This window comes from Amblyraja radiata, chromosome 7, assembly GCF_010909765.2.
Source record: "Amblyraja radiata isolate CabotCenter1 chromosome 7, sAmbRad1.1.pri, whole genome shotgun sequence".
Classification (NCBI taxonomy): Eukaryota; Metazoa; Chordata; class Chondrichthyes; order Rajiformes; family Rajidae; genus Amblyraja; species Amblyraja radiata.
Window position 1 is genome coordinate 51861147 of NC_045962.1, and position 19855 is coordinate 51881001.

The 19855-nt window shown below is 41.5% G+C and overlaps 1 protein-coding gene across 5 annotated transcripts in view; it reads right to left on the reverse strand.

The window, feature by feature from the left end:
* als2 (alsin Rho guanine nucleotide exchange factor ALS2) overlaps positions 1–19855 on the reverse strand; it is a 92314-nt gene that overhangs the window by 53852 nt on the left and 18607 nt on the right. For 3 of the 5 annotated variants that reach the window (XM_033024514.1, XM_033024511.1, XM_033024512.1), the window contains exons 6-14: positions 19489–19585; positions 19056–19133; positions 14275–14460; positions 10629–10800; positions 9559–9748; positions 6948–7013; positions 4452–4614; positions 3494–3625; positions 857–889 (exon numbers count right to left, since the gene is read on the reverse strand). In XM_033024514.1, coding sequence (XP_032880405.1) covers positions 857–889; positions 3494–3625; positions 4452–4614; positions 6948–7013; positions 9559–9748; positions 10629–10800; positions 14275–14460; positions 19056–19133; positions 19489–19585 — 1117 coding nt within the window. The remainder of the gene's footprint in view (positions 1–856; positions 890–3493; positions 3626–4451; positions 4615–6947; positions 7014–9558; positions 9749–10628; positions 10801–14274; positions 14461–19055; positions 19134–19488; positions 19586–19855) is intronic. The other 2 variants (XM_033024516.1, XM_033024513.1) reach the window with 1 other exon arrangement.

A 19855-nucleotide genomic window follows, 5' to 3' on the forward strand; every position in this document is an offset into this window, starting at 1 on the left:
TTTTCAAAAGAGAGTTAGATTTAGCTCTTAGGGCTAAAGGAATCAAAGGATATGGAGAAAAAGCAGGAACGGAGTACTGATTTTAGATGATCAGCCATGATCATATTGAATGGCTGTCCAGGCTCGAAGGACCGAATTGCCTACTCCTGTACCTATTTTCTATGTTTCTATCTATATTGTGCTGCATAGTTTGACAACCTTTCTCACTGTTCACAACTTCCCCAATGTTGGTGTCATCTGCAAATTTACTGGCAAACCCATCTATATTTGTGTCCAAGTCATTTATATATTACAAACAAGTGGAAGTAGCACAGATCTTTGCATAACGCCACTAGCAAGAGACTACCCCTCCACAACTCCTTGGTTCACTCATCCATTCCCACCCAAAACACCTCTTTTCCAAATACTTTCTCCTGCAACTGCAACAGATGCAACACCTGTCCCTATACCTCCTCCCACATCTCCATCCAGGGACCCCAGCAATCCTTCCAGGTGAGACTGAGGTTCACATGCATACATTCCATGTGACTCACATCATTGCTGGGACACCACTATTTTAATGCTGCAGAACATCAAAGATAAAGTAAAGAACTGCTATTTCAAAAGCAATTTCACAGGCAAAAAATGTTTAGCGAATTAAACCACAGCAACCATAGACAACCTTGGTGCACACTCCAAATCACTTAGTTACCAAATGCAAGGGTGTTACAAAAGCAGGAATGGGATGCAACTCAACTTATCCAGTCGCGGTTAACAAGGGAAGGGTCATCTTTATGGAACCACTTGCATGGGAAACTAAATCTAGAGCAAGGGTGCTGCATTCTCATTTTAGGCCACACAAGAAATACATACTTACACTCAGAGTAGGAATATGTCTTGACAGAAAACCCTAAAAAAATGTAAACCCATATTAACCCTTCCATTGCCGAGCAAGGAAACATGCAAAATCTTTCACACAATCAATATTTGACACCCTAAATAAGGCCTTAAAACTCTGGCATCAATCCATATTAAGTAGAAACATAGAAAATAGGTGCAGGAGTAGGCCATTCGGTCCTTCGAGCCTGCACCGCCATTCAATATGATCATGGCTGATCATCCAACTCAGTATCCTGTACCTGCCTTCTCTCCCTTTAGCCACAAGGGCCACATCTAACTCCCTCTTAAATATAGCCAATGAACTGGCCTCAACTAGCTTCTGCGGGAGAGAATTCCAGAGATTCACACTCTCTGTGTGAATAAAGTTTTCCTCATCTCGGTCCTAAAAGATTTCCCCCTTATCCTTAAACTGTGACCCCTTGTTCTGGACTTCCCCAACATCAGGAACAATCTTCCTGCATCTAGCCTGTCCAACCCCTTAAGAATTTTGTACGTTTCTATAAGATCCCCCCTCAATCTTCTAAATTCTAGCGAGTACAAACCGAGTCTATCCAGTCTTTCTTCATATGAAAGTCCTGACATCCCAGGCATCAGTCTGGTGAACCTTCTCTGTACCCCCTCTATGGCAAGAATGTCTTTCCTCAGATTAGGAGACTAAAACTGTACGCAATACTCCAGGTGTGGTCTCACCAAGACCCTGTACAACTGCAGTAGAACCTCCCTGCTCCTATACTCAAATCCTTTTGCTATGAATGCTAACATACCATTCGCCTTCTTCACTGCCTGCTGCACCTGCATGCCTACTTTTAATGACTGGTGTACCATGACACCCAGGTCTTGTTGCATCTCCCCCTTTCCTAATCGGCCACCATTCAGATAATAATCTACTTTCCTGTTTTTGCCACCAAAGTGGATAACCTCACATTTATCCACATTATACTGCATCTGCCATGCATTTGCCCACTCACCCAGCCCATCCAAGTCACCTTGCAGCCTCCTAGCATCCTCCTCACAGCTAACACTGCCCCCCAGCTTCGTGTCATCCGCAAACTTGGAGATGTTGCATTCAATTCCCTCGTCCAAATCATTAATATATATCGTAAATAGCTGGGGTCCCAGCACTGAGCCTTGCGGTACCCCACTAGTCACTGCCTGCCATTGTGAAAAGGACCCGTTTACTCCTACTCTTTGCTTCCTGTCTGCCAGCCAGTTCTCTATCCACATCAATACTGAACCCCCAATACCATGTGCTTTAAGTTTGTATACTAATCTCTTATGTGGGACCTTGTCGAAAGCCTTCTGAAAGTCCAGATATAACACATCCACTGGTTCTCCCTTATCCACTCTACTAGTTACATCCTCGAAAAATTCTATAAGATTCGTCAGACATGATTTACTCTTCATAAATCTATGCTGACTTTGTCCAATGATTTCACCACTTTCCAAATGTGCTGCTATCCCATCTTTAATAACTGATTCTAGCAGTTTCCCCACTACCGACATTAGACTAACTGGTCTGTAATTCCCCGTTTTCTCTCTCCCTCCCTTTTTAAAAAGTGGTGTTACATTAGCTACCCTCCAATCCTCAGGAACTACTCCAGAATCTAAAGAGTTTTGAAAAATTATCACTAATGCATCCACTATTTCTGGGGCTACTTCCTTAAGTACTCTGGGATGCAGCCTATCTGGCCCTGGGGATTTATCAGCCTTTAATCCATTCAATTTACCTAACACCACTTCCCGGCTAACCTGGATTTCACTCAGTTCCTCCATCTCATTTGACCCCCGGTCCCCTGCTATTTCCGGCAGATTATTTATGTCTTCCTTAGTGAAGACAGAACCAAAGTAGTTATTCAATTGGTCTGCCATGTCCTTGTTCCCCATGATCAATTCACCCGTTTCTGACTGCAAGGGACCTACATTTGTTTTAACTAATCTTTTTCTCTTCACATATCTATAAAAGCTTTTTAGGCCACACAAGAAATAGAAGCTCTGTTGATTCACTGTCACCTGTTGGTTTGTGTTATTCACAGGGTAGTATGTAGCGAGCAAATGTCAATGGCTCCTGTTTGTTCCAGAGCTGCCTCACATGCAGAAGACGGAATATTTTATAGCAAGGTATCACCTTTCCTGTTGCAAATGCTATTGTTAGTTTGACAAGCTAACCTTTAATGCAATTGTATAGCAAATGTTCCCCAGGTGACAATACATACCATACAATGGTCTTTATGTGCGACATAAGTCAGACAGCAAAATAATTCGGATTGGACAAGTCATATCATATGGAGTCCAGAATAGATTTGATCTCAGACCTACAATACTGTTTTGGCAGATTATCTAAAATGCTCCCATTGGTATCTCAATGGGAGAACAAGCAACACTCGCACAAGAATCAGTGGGGTCAGCATAAAGGCCAAAAATGCCAGCAAAACAGTGATAAATAAAAGGCTGCAGGTATGTCACGGTGCATGCTTTAACTGTCAATCCATCTAAAATAATTAGTAAAGCAGCAACCAAATTACGACATGGCATCAAATGGATTTTGCAAGAGCAAAGGCTTGCAATCTAAAAATTGTACACATAATAAAAACATTTTGATGAGTTTTACAAATACCGTCATTTTCCCTGGAAATGTCTTCCAAAAACTGTACGTATATTCTGCTTCCTTCCTTTTCTTCTTCAAGTGTAGACCAAGAGCTTCAAACTGGCAGCTGACTTCCTGCAATTTGTGGTATTCCTTGGAGGTCTGCCACAGATTACAAAGCAAGATAAATTACCCTTTTCTGCTCGGCTTCTCTTCTTCTCTTCATCCCCACCCTTGCCAAAGAGCCTTGTTCCACAGCCATCAAAAACGCCACATCAGGTGTTTTTGCAGCACAAACACACACTTTTTAAACAGTGCCAAGATGGAATTGCTTGGGAAAAGGTAGTTTTGATGGAAGGGCCACACAATTTTCTGCACTCAATATATTCTCTTTCTACCCTCTGCACAAAGGTTTTAAATTCATTTGGGATGTGGGCATTTTTGGCAAGATTAGTATCTACTGCGTATCCCCAAATAATTATTTAATTTCAGTAGGCAGTGAAATGGGCATATTGTTTAATGGGCTGGAGTTACATGTGCGATAGTCCCAGACAGTCTTTTGAAAGACCAGAGGTATTTTAAAATACTGTGCATTCTTGATATAATCTTGGGTATCATGGTGCAATTTTAATACGCATGTTAGAAATTAAACCAACATTTACCCAAGTTCCATCTAGGATGACACATTAAATGCTGGTTATATCCAAAATTCTCCAGCCTTCGATGTTCCAGCATCTGCAGTTCCTTCTTAAACACTAAGGATATTCAATATTGTGTTGTCTGCACAATTATAATGAAGGCTTTGTCCAAGATCAGCTTTGTCCATGTCAGATTCAGATTTCAACCTTGGAGAATGTTATAGTTTGATCTTATGGCTCATCAACAGATCAGGCCACATGAAGAAGCATGATTATGAAACAAGAAAAATACAGAAGGGCATAAGTGCGAATTTACCACAGCCTGTTGTATTTCACAGTACATCACTTACCACTTCAAAACAAGTTGCAAGTTTTAGCAGCAGACGGGCATATTCATGCAAATGATTGGAGGGCATGTAGAAGAGAATGTGCAAGAGGTCAGCAGCCGGGGTGTTCTCATCCATCACTTCTGACAACCGCTGGAGGGTCTGAAGATTTTTGCTGAAGAGTTCCCTGTGTAAAACAATAAAAACACTCATATCACAGGGCTTTCAAGAATTGTGAACACTATGTTCATATTATTCAATGACTGAATATGCATGCTCAAGAGACACATCATCAGTGCCCATGGGAAGGTGCAGGAAGTGGGTTCTATTCACTGGAATTTTACATCAACAATATTTCTTTCCTCATTCACCACTAACAAGGGCATGTCATAGGACCACCATCACCTCCATTTCTCTATTGTTACCAGGTCCCAATGCAAGAACTCTACCTGCCAGCATTGTCAGAGGCCCCTCAAGGCATGGAGAAGACCCATGCACCATCTTTTTATGACAACCACCCATGAGAATTAAATGCAGTCTTATCAACATTGACCGCTCAAAAGTTAGGAAATGATTCAAGAAAATTAGATTTTTAATGAACCTGGGCAATGGGGTAAAAGAAAGGTTATAGGTATTGCACTGTCAGAGATAACACAAAAAGAGACCAAATGTTTTAACATCCTTGAAAGTGCAAGTACATTATTTGGCATCAATCAGAAACTTTCACTTTAAAGCTTATGGAAGGAAGATTAAGGACATGCTAAACTCTGGATTGAAACGATTATGTTTATTTGTACAGATCACACAATCTGATTAACTCTTCATCATGTCCACTCACTGCCATCATCTCTACTCATACTCTCTCACAAGAAATTCAAGTTCATAAGTTCTAGGAGCAGAATTAGGCCATTTGGCCTTTCAAGTCTTCTCCGCCATTCCCTATCAACACCATTCTCTTGCCTTCGCCTCATAACACCAGCGAATCTGTCAATCTCGGCCTTAAAAATATCCATTGACATGGCCTCCAAAGCTGTCTATGGCAATTAATTCCACAGATTTGCCACCCACTGACTAAAGAATGTCCTTCTCATCTCCTTTCTAAAGGTACGTCCTTTTATTCTGAGGTTATGGCCTCTGGTCCTAGACTCTCCCACTAATGGAAATATCCTCTCCACATTCGCTCTATCTTTTGAATTTTTGAATGTGAATTTGATTCCTTTATTGTCATTCAGACCTTTCGGTCTGAACGAAATTTCGTTGCCTGCAGTCATACACAATAATAATAAATAACAAAACATACAATAAACACAAATTAACATCCACCACAGTGAGTTCACCAAGCACCTCCTCACTGTGATGGAGGCAAAAGTCTTAGTCTCTGTCTCTTCCCTCCTTGTTCTCCCTCTGCGCTGAGGCGATCCAGGCAGAAGATGCCGCCCTCCAGTCCAGTGGACCTCCGTGGTGATGTCGCCGCTGCCAAAAGCTGGAACGCCGCCTCAGCTAGTCGGGCCACCGCTGCCTCAGCTCCGAGTCCCGCTGCCTCAGCTCCGAGTCCCGCAGCCTCAGCTCCGAGTCCCGCAGCCTCAGCTCCGAGTCCCGCAGCCTCAGCTCCGAGTCCCGCAGCCTCAGCTCCGAGTCCCGCAGCCTCAGCTCCGAGTCCCGCAGCCTCAGCTCCGAGTCCCGCAGCCTCAGCTCCGAGTCCCGCTGCCTCAGCTCCGAGTCCCGCAGCCTCAGCTCCGAGTCCCGCTGCCTCAGTTCCGAGTCCCGCTGCCTCAGCTCCGGGCCGCTGCCGAAAGCTGAAACGCCGCATCAGTGAGTCGGGCCACCGCTGCCTCAGCCCCGAAGTTGGCCAGCCTCGCGTTGTAAGTCCTGGCTGGCTCTGCCTCCGGTGCCTCGAGGTCGGTCGCAGGTTGGAGACCGCCAGCTCCGCCATTAGGCCTCAGCGCAGACGGAGGCAGAGAAAGTGGATACGACAAGAAAAAGTCGCATTCCCCCGAAGGAAGAGACAAAAAAACATTTATTTCCCCCCCCCCCCCCCCCATAACACAACCTAATAAACTAAAATTTGGCTAAAACAAGACAAAAAAAACAACAAAAAGTAAAAACAGACGGACTGCAGGTGAGCCGCAGCTGTTCAACAGCGCCGCCACTTCCGGACTATCAAGGCCTTAAATCCATTAAATTGTTGCAATGTATTCCGTAACTGAATGAATTTCCCCTTACTACTCTTCTTATCCATAACTGGCTTCCCTGAGCATTTGACTAACAAGATAATGTTGCAGCATACTCTATTCATGTAAAGAGAGACTGTGGAAAGATGTAGAACACAGGAATTGAAGATACAATTCTAAACAACATTTATTTCTTCTTTGGTGCTTGGTACTAAGAATAGACCAAGACTGATGACCTTACAAAGACAGACTTATTGTCAGTTCCCCATGATATAGTTGAAGCAGCACACTTTATGTAACATTACTTGAATAACATGCTTCTAAAGAAGCAAGGTTAGGCTATACTTACATTGTGGGCTTGGCCAATGCTTGAAAGCCACCGACCACCACAAAATTCCCTACAGAGATGGAGAACCTGAAAACAGAGAAGAGCACGGTCATAAGAACCAAATGATACAAATGTAAAAGGACACCACCATCAAAGGAAGGTATGAGGGACTGGCACTGAGTCTGTCAAGCAGGTCTGACAAGAACTTGAAGACCCTGGTGGGAACTGGTACTCTGAAAGTGTGCAGAAAACAATTCAGTGTCACAGTAGCTCAACTGTAGAGCTGCTGCCTCAGAGCACCAGAAAACCAGGCTTGATCCTGACCTCGGGTGCTATCTGTGTGGAGTTTGGACGTACTCCCTGTGACTGCACGAGTTTCCTCTGGGTGCTCCGGTTTCCTCCCACATCCCAAAAACGTGTGGGATAGTTGGTTAATTGGCGTCTGTAAATTGCCTGTAGTGTGCAGGGAATGGATGAAAATTAGGGATAACAGGTATTAATGGTCAGCGTGGACTCGGTGGGCCGAAGGATCAGTTATCACACCGTATCTCTAAAACTAAGGAAGGTGTTCATCTCTGGCCAGGAACCCAGAAGGCAAATTGAACCATTGAACATACTGCTTCTCCAAGACTCTCATACTCAGCAGAGACCAAGTGAACTGTAAACAATTTTATATTTTGAATCAGGATCACACTGGTCATTTCCTCACAGACCTAATAAAGTAAAATGAATATGGAGATGTTGAATAGGTTAATATAGAATTAACTTTGTACTGCAGTCACACAGCATTGCAAAATATATCGATTTGACTTGCATGTCATAGAGCAGTGGCTTGAGATGAAAATTAACAGAAATTCAAACACCATGGTAAGGATTTGGGAGATGAGAAATTAAAAGGAAAAGGTCAGATGTAGGGAGAGGAGACAAAATTAGAATCAGCAATGTCCAATGTCCATAATGGATGGATGGATAAAGACAAAATATACAAAATCACAGCGCGCCCATCAAAGATTTACAATATCGCCACAAACAATGTGTCAAGCAACATGATTGTTAGGTTGGCTGAAATTTATGTTAATGGTATTATTAACCCAACAATTTAGTATGTAGTCCACTCAATCACGGGGACTTGCAAGTTGAAGCTCTGGTGTGTGCCAAGATAACTTGTATGGACATCAGCCAGACAACTGTGCCGAGGGGACTGGGTGCCAAAATGCTTCAACATCCACTGCCTCAGGAAAGGAAAATGGGGCTAACAGGACAAGGACAGATCTGATCAACTCAACCCTCCTTCCCACTGAGTCAAAGATCACACATACTCTAATGGAGGGTGACTCATGTCTGGACCATTTATAGGTACCAGCTTAGGAACCAGAACAACTTCAAAACTGGTTTTACAGCAACCAGAACAGCAACACAAGCAATGGACAAGAGAACTAGGTTTCCAGCACAAAAGGGGGAATAATTAAAGTGGGGGAATTCGGTGCTCATCAATGATCTCATGTCATCAATATTATGTGACCTATTTGGGATCAGATACATGGTTAAGTGTAACATGCTTGGAAACCACCTCTCTACACTAGCACCCCATCACTAACAGCTTTCTAGATCACATACTCATACTTGTCCACTTCCTTATATTTTATCCTTTCAGGCTGTGCTCTGCTGTACCAGGAACCCACTGTGAACACTGTGTGTGGAAGTCAAATTCAATGATCGTATATATAACATGAGGACTGGAATACAAAAAGAGAGGTAATGCTGAGGCTCTATAAGGCACCGGTCAGGCTGCATTTGGAGCAAACTTGGGCCCCATATCTGAGGAAGCATGTGCTAGCTCTGGAGAGAGTCCAGAGGAGGTTTACAAGAACGATTCCAGGAATGAATGAGCAGATGATGAGCATTTGACAGCACTGGACCTCTCCTCGCTGGAGTTTAGATGGTTGAGGGGGGACCTCATTGAAACTTACAGAATGATGAAAGGCATAGATGGAGTAGATGTGGAAAGGGTGTTTCCACTGGTGGGAGACTCATTGCCAGAGGGCTATGGAAGCCAGGTCAGTGGATATTTTTAAGGCCAAGATAGACAAATTCTTGATTAGAACGAGTGTCAAGGGTTATGGGGAGAATGCAAGAAAATGGGATTAGGAGGCAAAGATCAGCCATGATTGAATGGCGGAGTATACTCGATGGGCCAAATGGCCTAATTCTACTCCTATAACCAGTGAACTTGTGAACCCCTGCTGCATGAGAAATCCCTGTCTTGTGCTGGCACTCTCATAGTAACGCATTGCACAGAGCTTGGGCTGGAGAGATTATCTGTGATGGGTCGTGACGATGTAGGACTCATTCCCTGTCCAGCATGGTCATCACCGGAGATAGGCACCACAGTAACAGACAGGGCAGTGCTTTATACCACTTGCAGCAATGCACCTCCAAATGCTAAAATCATAGCTCTAGGTCTCTTGTTCCCAGTAATTCATCCTGAGCAATAAGGTACCAACATCCTGGTTAACAAAGTAAATCTTTGCACCCATAAATTGGATATTAAATATATCTATTCTTATTTGACCCCCCCCACCGTGTGACCATTGGCAATACTCCAGCAACAGTAACAGGGTTGTGTACTTGCTCTTTGAAAGTGTCCAGGAAGATCTTTGAATGTTCCAACATGACCAGTGTCTTGACATCCTTAGAACCGTGAAGAAACTTATTTAAGGTGAAGCTGTGCTGCCCAATCAGGTAGCATAGTTTGCTAAATTTGCTAGCAGCATCTTGTAATAACTGGCTCAGTGTCAAACCCAAAGCAGAAGTCAAGTTATCTACAAAAAAAATGTTGATAAACCAAATTATTGATAATCTAGTTATTTGGCATATCACACAATCCTCATGCATGCTTCATAATTGGTGTTAAAACTACTGTCACATACACAAACTGCAAGGTGGCTTTTCAATATTACTTCAGTCCCCAAAGGCTTGGTGATCATGAGATAAATATAATTTTTCAGTAGACAGCAAGACAATAAAACACTCCTCATGAGTAGTATTGCCCAATACTAAATAAAAATATTCACATTTCTCTTTAAATAAATTCCTTAAGATTATGCTATGTACAGGTTCTCTTTATCTTTTGACCATGTGTAACATATTATCCGACCTGGGACTCAATATTTGCAAAGTGTCTGTAGAGTCTCAACATCTCATTGTTAAACACAACTGAAATTCAATTTCAGTTGGTTAAGCCAGGTGTATGGAGAGTCTCTGTGATGCCCCTGTTTCTCTAAATGTAACATCCAGTCATTTTAGATTACAGGGATAATTTATTTTTAACTTGTTTGATGTATAATGCTGGGTTACTGTACCACTGGACACAGCTCTGTCACAATGTAATGGCAGGCTGGAACACTAGTGGTGCAGGTCTATTGGGGTACTGTCCTGGTGGATGCAGGTCTGACAATGTGTAATATTGCAGTACAGTACTAGCAAGCATAAGACTGGCACATATAATAATTCAGTCCTAAAGTTCAACATTATGCATTATCTATAATCATCCTAATTTTGAGAGCATACAATTTTTAATCATGTTGATTTTTTTTTTCCAATTTAATGGATGTCATCTAAATATTTACTTCTCTAATTATTATCTTGCTGCTTGAGTTAAGAAACAGTCAGTGACAACAACAAAAATATAATTTTCCATACCTAAACCCAGGAGAGGCCGGAGAATCCGATTTTTCATATCGCTTAGCTTACAATGGAATTTCCTCTCTGATGATGCCAATTCATGACAGCTGGCAATATAGCCCATTACGTTCCTGTCTGCAAGAGAGAGGCACCTCTGTCCCCCAGCAAACAGACTGTTTATGTAGCCAAACTGAAATCAGAACATGACATTACCATGATCATCGGTAGAACAAGAACCGTTTAACAAGATCATAAGTATTCACAAAGTAAGATAAAGTTGTTTTTTTATTCATTTGGGCTGCAATCTCAAACTTCTGAGGCAAGTTTGTTTTGACATGAATCTTTTTGCCACAATCTTAAATTACTTGGAATAAATGCAGGTCAACTTAAAATAGCTTACTATTTTCAATCTGAAAGACTCATTTTTTGCTCTTTAGTTATACATTTTGAATAAAAACCTAAGAGTAATTAGACAGCCATATCAAAAATGCAGACAGACAGGTTGCAGCACAACTTCATGCTTGATAGTTTAAAATTGCCATCCAATCAGGCTTCAGGTTCATTTTGGAAAAAGACCAAAAGATTTCCAATGGATAAAGTATTCTATTAACATCATGCTCTTCCAAATTATCAAGAAAATACTTTCACTCTTTAAACATGTAATAGAATAAATTATGATCTAATTAAGAAAGGCCAAGTTGATTTTATGTTTTAAACAATGGACTCAACAGCAAGTGAAAATAATGGAGAAAGCTGACTTAAGAAAATATAGGAGTCAAAACTTCTATAATTAAGAACTAGGGGAGTAAAAACAAAGTGTAACTATCATACACAACTGAAAATAGAAACACCACTGGGTCCCCAAAAGGTAAAAGAAAATGTTTCAAAATGCTTTCTCAAAACATACTCAGTTCAATGCATACTCAAGAGACCACAATCAATCCAAATCATACAAAAAAAGTTTTACAGCTGTCAAAGGTTACGCAGCTCATAAAATGACAAGAGTAATTCTATGATCTTAACTCGTTTGAAAATAATTTAATACATTTGTTGTGTGTGTGTTGAAATACTCCTATTCCCTGACCACCAATAAGGTTGCAACTATGATTTGGTCCACTAATAGCCAATAAAAGACCTATAGTTATCAAAATTGGGTACAGCTGCTTTTGCTGATGCACAGATTATCATGGTGAAGTGTAAGAAGCAGTCTGTTAAGGTCAGAAATAAGCATGTTTATTTGCTCCTTATGGCTGTTTTTCTTGAAATCATCAAACCAGATGGTCACAATCTCTCAGGCCTGAAGCAGCTGTTTTTATTTAACCTAAGAAGATCAGTATGAAAGGATCAATGATATAGTGTAATAAAACAGTTACAAATGGCAAAGTAAATTTGAAAACAGATTTGGAGAATAGGACATGTTTATTGCTTTTTTACAAATTCTGCAACAAATACTATCGATTGAGTTTCCATGTGTAGATGAACCAATATATGTAAATACTACTTTTTGACCCCATTTTATTATACAACGATGAGAAAGGTAGTTTTGTTCAAATGATTTTGGGGCTGGATCTGCTTAAAGACATCCTTGGGAAAAGCTCTCCAATTAGTTGCAACTGCTCTTTCAGATATTCATTTCTTTCCTTTGGAAGCTGTTTAATTCCCTTTTTTCAGGTAGTGTTTTCTACATCAAGTTCTGAGACTTCTCTGACCATAATTACATATCTAAATAGAATTACAGATTGTGTCTAATGTCTCTTCAATTTTCCACCTTGAGGATTCTTTTAACCTAGGGTGCAACCATTTATCATGGATGAATTTCTCAAGGCCTGACATCATTTCAAGTAATTTATTGATTTTACATTGGTTTCTCTGAAAGCCTTTTCATCATTACATTAGCACTATTCCTTTCTCTGTCCAAAAAAATCTCCATTATGATTTTTAATCAACTTTTTTTTTTCTCTTCATCAATCTGTAACAATTTATACAAATATATTCATGCTTTTTGGCCTTGCCTCTAAATTAAATTTTCTTCACAATTTTTTTTTTTTTTGCCACTGAATTATGACCCTGATGCTACGTAAACTTTCTGTTTCATTTTAACATGTTTATCTTTTGCCATCTGAGATACATTAACATTATGGCTTTTCTAATGGGAATATGTTCAATTAATAGTATCTGCTATAAGAAAGCCCTCCATTAACAATTTACCTGCCAAATCCTCTATTCTAATTTTACCGAAATGAGCTCTCCTACAGTTGAATGGTTCACCTTTGATTGTTCCTTTACTCTAAGCTTCAGAAATATTATCTTCCTTCACTTTAATTTTTCTCACAAGATCATGCATTGGCTTCTTTTTCTTTGGACATGAAGCACACATCGTTTGTCCATCTCCTTGCACACATGTTGTCTGACCTGCTGAGTTCCTCCAGCAGTTTGCTTTTTGCTCAAGATTTCAGAATCTGCAGTTTATCTCAATTTTGCCTGAAATGCTTATTATTTCTTATCCATATTAAGACAACTTGAAGACCAATACAATTCCTAATTTTCTTGCACCTTTCAGTATTTCAATGTTTCTCTAAGTAGGTGTCAACTATCTTCCTTGGTAAATTACTTCTTCTTGCGTATGGCGTGCACAGCCTTAAGTTGTAGGTCAACTTATTCTATTTGATCTTAGTTGTGCACGTTGGGTTTATTGCATTAGTCAAAACAGGGCGGACCATGTGAAGGTTGCAAACTCCCACCCCGGTAAATGCATGGTATATTAGCTTTAACAGAAACAGTTCCTTTAAACTTTGGTGTTTACTTTAAAATCTTCATTTGTAACTGACATTCTCTCACTTTAGTTTTTTTTAAATTTCAATTAAAATATGTTGGTAAATGATTAAGCTGTTTGGGAAATTGTAAATTTAAAGATATGAGCAGTATTTAGTGATCCACCCAGTTCACACTTACTCCAGTTTCCAAGTGTCCCAATCAAACATCCAGCCTAGCTTCAATAGACAATAGGTGCAGGAGTAGGCCATTCGGCCCTTCGAGCCAGCACCGCCATTCAATGTGATCATGGCTGATTATCCCCAATCAGTACCCCGTTCCTGCCTTCTCCCCATATCCCCTGACTCTGCTATTTTTAAGAGCCCTATCTAGCTCTCTCTTGAAAGCATCCAGTGGATGCTTTCAAGAGAGCAGGAAAGCATTCAAGTGGATGTTGAGTTTCCCAATTTAATATGTTCCACTGGCACATCAGATTGGAGAAGCCATCTTGTATTCTGTGGGACCAAGACCTGACTGGTAACTCTGGAGGGAAGGATCCCATGGCATAGTATTAAACATGAGGAGAATTTTACTCCGTATCTTGACCAATGTTTTCCCCTCAATCAACATTACTGAAACAGATTTTGTTGTTATTATTCGGCAGGAGTTTATGGCAACTTTCTGTCTGAAAAATGGCTCTAATGATTCCAACGTTACAACAGTGTATAAACTTCAAAGTTCTTTATTGTCTGCAGTTGTGAAATACATTGTGTAATGCAAATCCTTTCCTTACAAATTAACATAAATATGTTTTAGTTTATGTTCAATTGGCATGACTTTCTTTGGATAAATATTTGAAGTTCACTATTTCTAATCTCATTGAATAATAAAGAACATAATTAGTATCACTTGCCTTACTGCAAGCTGACAAAAGCACAGGTTGCTTGGTGTGAATCGGATTGTGCTCAGTACTCCTGGTGTTGTGTGACACTTCCTGTCCACTATAGTAGACAATGGGCTGGAAGAATTCCCCGTCAGCCAAAAAGAGCGTATGACCGTGTCCCGCTGCCACATCCCATACACACACGCCTTCAGGGATCTGCACCAGAAATGCATTTGGAATGTCAGGTGTTGAGGTTTATTCATAATTAACAAACTGAGTCGGTAATTCTTTCAAAGTGGCTGTGCGATTTCTGCATTCAGCCAATAGATGTTCACTGTTGCATCACCACTAAACCAATTTAATGCTCCCTTCCTCCTGAAGCTGACTTGGATGTCTGGTTCTGTAAGCCACAACAGTTGATGCCTTTTAACCTGATAGAGCATCCAAGGTGAAAGGTGGGTTGAAGATTAGGGAGTGAAATTGAGGGGTAAAGATTGGCTCAACTGGAGTAATCGGTCCCCTTTAATCAGAGGTGAATAGAAATAGAAGGCATAGATTTTAGGATAAGAGATTTAGAGGAAATTTGAAGGGGACCTTATCATCCAGAGTGGTGAGTACCTGGAATGCTTCTAGAGAGAGTGGTGGAAGCAGAGTTGCTGACAGCATTTAAGTGTGTCGATGAGTACTTGAAGTGCCTAAGCAATAGGGCTATGGACCAAATGCTAGAACGTGGTATTACTATTGATGAGCACCAAGTGGTCGGCGTCCATGTGGTGGGCTGAATGGTCTATTTCTATGTTGCATGATTCTATGTAACACATTTTGACATTTTAACCCTTGAACATCCCCCAGGGATTTTTTCCTTGATCAGACCCTGGGGATTTATCCACCTTAATATACCTCATGACTGCCATCACCTCCTCTGTTGTTTGCATTTTATGAGGAGCTGTATTTTGTTTGGAAAATCAAAACCAATTAGGTTAAATATTTTTCCACATGAAAATTGTCAGTGCAGATTTTTATTTGCAAGGGTCGGCTGTTGAAAATGGCCATTCAGTTAAATTCTTAACTAATCTGTGCACCTTCATGCTTAATGAATCTTGCCTCACTAATAGATACATAGAAAATAGGTGCAGGAGTAGGCCCATTCGGCCATTCAATATGATCATGGCTGATCATCCAACTCAGTATCCCGTACCTGCCTTCTCTCCATACCCCCTGATCCCTTTAGCCACAAGGGCCACATCTAACTCCCTCTTAAATATAGCCAATGAACTGGCCTCAACTACCCTCTGTGGCAGAGAGTTCCCGAGATTCACCACTCTCTGTGTGAAAAATGTTTTTCTCATCTCGGTCTTAAAGGATTTCCCCCTTATCCTTAAGCTGTGACCCCTTGTTCTGGACTTCCCCAACATCGGGAACAATCTTCCTGCATCTAGCCTGTCCAACCCCTTAAGAATTTTGTAAGTTTCTATAAGATTCCCTCTCAATCTCCTAAATTCTAGCGAGTATAAGCCGAGTCTATCCAGTCTTTCTTCATATAAAAGTCATGACATCCCAGGAATCAGTCCGGTGAACCTTCTCTGCACTCCCTCTATGACAATAATGTCCTTCCTCAGATTTGGAGACCAAAACTGTACGCAATACTCCAGGTGTGGTCTCACCAAGACCCTGTACAACTGCAGTAGAACCTCCCTGCTCCTATACTCAAATCCTTTTGCTATGAATGCTAACATACCATTCGCTTTCTTCACTGCCTGCTGCACCTGCATGCCTACTTTCAATGACTGGTGTACCATGACACCCAGGTCTCGTTGCATCTCCCCTTTTCCTAATTGGCCACCATTTAGATAATAGTCTGCTTTCCTGTTTTTGCCACCAAAGTGAATAACCTCACATTTATCCACATTATACTGCATCTGCCATACATTTGCCCACTCACCCAGCCTATCCAAGTCACCTTGCAGCCTCCTAGCATCCTCCTCACAGCTAACACTGCCCCCCAGCTTCGTGTCATCCGCAAACCTGGAGATGTTGCATTCAATTCCCTCGTCCAAATTATTAATATATATTGTAAATAGCTGGGGTCCCAGCACTGAGCCTTGCGGTACCCCACTAGTCACTGCCTGCCATTGTGAAAAGGACCCGTTTACTCCTACTCTTTGAGAATCTCAAGTTCTGGGCTAAATCTCTTCTTGTAGCTACTTATTTGTGGAACTTTCCAGAATAAAATAGCAACAAAAATATTACAAATTTTTGGTCCTGCATTTTCTTTTCTTGAGGGAGTTGACTTTGTTGGGTAAAGTTTCATGATTATTAGCCCGTAATCCTCTGTGAACAAGACAATCGAGAGTCTAGACCGTGGGTCGAGGTGCCTTTTTGTTTCATGCTGTGACCCACACCCCATATCTACTTGTATTTATAACATATTGTGTAAAAATATTATGGAAATTATATCTGAAACTCGTCAAGAACAAAACCTGCACATATTTTTAAAATATGGAAAAAACCTCCAAAATTTTGTCAATTTTCGGAGTAGTAATTGTCCAATCAAAGCACGTTTATCATTGAGTCGGACGGCAATTGATGCGATTTGTTTCAGGCTAGCTAGGCAGGGAGCCCACTGGGATCATGGCGGAGAGTATTTTGTCTGATGCTAGTGTGATGGAAGATTCCGAGGAAGGCGAGTACATATGTTAACAACAGTGATTGGACATATATATATGTCCTTGGATGAACTTTGAGATCCGCACTCTTCTGAAGACCAGACACCAGGCATTCATGTCTGATGATACAGTGGTCTACAAGGTCCAGATACGACCTTGGTAATGCCATCAAAAAGGCCAAAAGGGACTTCTGCTCCAAGCTGGAGGATGAGACAGATCTTCGGCAACTGTGGCGGGGCCTGAATGCAATCACCTCCTACAAGGCGAAATCAGGAGGTAGCTCGAATGTCGGTGAAACATCACTCCCTAACGGGCTCAATGCGTTTTACGCACGCTTTGATAGGGAGAACACTGATGTGCCTTCTCGAGCCCCCATTCGCTGTGATGGTATTTCAGTCTCGGTCACAGAGGCCGACGTCAGAAAATCCTTCAGAGGGGTGAACCCTCGAAAAGCGCCTGGATCTGATGGTATACCAGGTCGTGTTCTAATAACCTGTGCGAACCAACTGGCTGGAGTTTTTATGGACATTTTCAACCTCTCATTTCTGAGGTCTGAGGTTCCCACCTGCTTTAAAAGGGCATCAATTATACCGGTGCCCAAGAAGAACAAGGTGACGTGCCTCAACGACTATCGACCAGTGGCACTAACGTCGGTGGTGATGAAGTGCTTTGAGAGGTTGATCATGGCGCAAATCAACTCCTACCTCGACAAAAACCTGGACCCACTGCAGTTTGCCTATCGCCACAACAGATCAACGGTGGATGCGATCTCGCTGGCTCTGCACTCCGCTCTGGACCACTGGGACAACAAAACCTCATATGTCAGCCTGTTATTCATTGATTACAGCTCGGCATGTAATACAATCATCCCCTCCAAGCTGGTTACCAAGCTCTCAGATCTGGGTCTCTGCACATCCCTCCACAATTGGATCCTCGACTTCCTCATTCAAAGACCACAGACTGTTCATATTGGTGGAAATGTGTCAGCCTCGATAACAATCAGCACGGGAGCACCTGTGTTCAGCCCCCTGCTGTACTCACTCTATACTCATGACTGCGTAGCCGGTCATAGTGCGAACTCCATCATCAAGTTTACTGACGACACCACTGTTGTGGGACGTATCACTGATGGGGACGAGTCAGAGTATAGAAATGAGATCGACTGACTGACCAAATGGTGCCAGCACAATAACATGGCCCTCAACACCAGCAAAACCAAGGAACTGATTGATGGAAGGGGTAGGATGGGGACCCACAGTCCCGTTTATATCAACGTGTCAATGGTGGAAAGGGTCAAGAGCTTCAAATTCCTGGGCGTGCATATTTCTGAAGATCTCTCCTGGTCCGAGAACACTAATGCAATTATCAAGAAAGCTCATCAGCGCCTCTACTTCCTGAGAAGATTACGGAGAGTCGGTATGTCAAGGAGGACTCTCTCTAACTTCTACAGGTGCACAGTAGAGAGCATGCTGACCGGTTGCATCGTGGCTTGGTTCGGCAACTTGAGCGCCCAGGAGCGGAAAAGGCTACAAAAAGTAGTAAACACTGCCCAGTCCATCATTGGCTCATCCCTTCCATCGAGGGGATCTATCACAGTCGCTGCCTCAAAAAGGCTGGCAGCATCATCAAGGACCCACACCATCCTGGCCACACACTTGCATATTTTAAAAATATGTGCAGGTTTTGTTCTTGACGAGTTTCAGATATAATTTCTATAATATTTTCACACAATATGTTATTAATACAGGTAGATATGGATGTGGGTCACAACATGAAACGAAAAAGCACCACGGCCCACGGTCTAATCAGTGGAAGCTTGATAATTTCTGGTTGACAAAAAGCATAAAGTTTGATCCTTCATGGCCGACATCTACACAAAATTATTCTAGTGAGGAGAAAAGGAAACAGTACATTATTCTTTTGGCCTATCCAGCATCTATTACAGTCAACTAATGCATAGCTAACCAATGCTTATTGTGGGCACTTTTGTGATCTTTACCACTCTCTATTTGCTATATTGGACCAGCTAATCCTCAACGTAGAAAATAAGTGGTTTATCGGGTTCACCTTTATGAGTAACTTCTGTGCATATCTATATAACTGATTTCTTGTTTTAAAATTGTATAAAAGTCAGGTGACCTGTACCTTGGCAAGACGAGGGACCACAGTGGGTGATTCTGAATGGCCTAGTTGTCCAAAGGTATTACTGCCCCATGAATAGACCTGTGGGAAGAAAATTGGAGTCAACAGGTACAGGTACACAATATATATTTGTGCTTGTACACATGGTATAATTACAAAATGGTTTTCCAGAGGGGTGCTGTTTTCATGTGGATTCTTTAAACTGTTGGTAAATAAACAAAATCCCACTGTACCTTTGGAATGCCCTTTTGTCCCATCAAACCCTGACTTCGAGAGTGTGCACCCAAGAAAGTACTCCATGCCTGTGCTGAATTTGTGGGCACGGGGAAGGTAACAATTTTGTCTCCGTTTGCATTAACTCCAGAATGCTCAGTTTTCCTTTCCTGTAGATGGAACATGCATTGCAAAAAAAAGCATACATTTGCATTGGTCTTACCTGTGACCTGGCAGTTAAGGCCAGTGAATGATATGCTCCAGCAACTATTTGAACTACTTCTTTGCTGTTCAGACTTTTGATGCACAACGGTTGCAGCCTAGACACAGGATTAGAACATTGTCTCAGCATGAGGGTAAGAAGTGTCCAGATACTCAACAAAGTAACCATATTAATCAGTGACCCAGAGTTGTGTTTAACATTTAGATGGGTCCTCTAAAGCTACATGACTGAAGGCTCATTGAAGGTTAAATAATTTTGTTATTTAATTTTGACCTTAAATGTATAAGACCTGATAAATAAATTTGCAAATAACACAAAAATCAGCTTTGTCATTGTCCATAAGAGTAAGCCTTTAGATTCCTCGAAG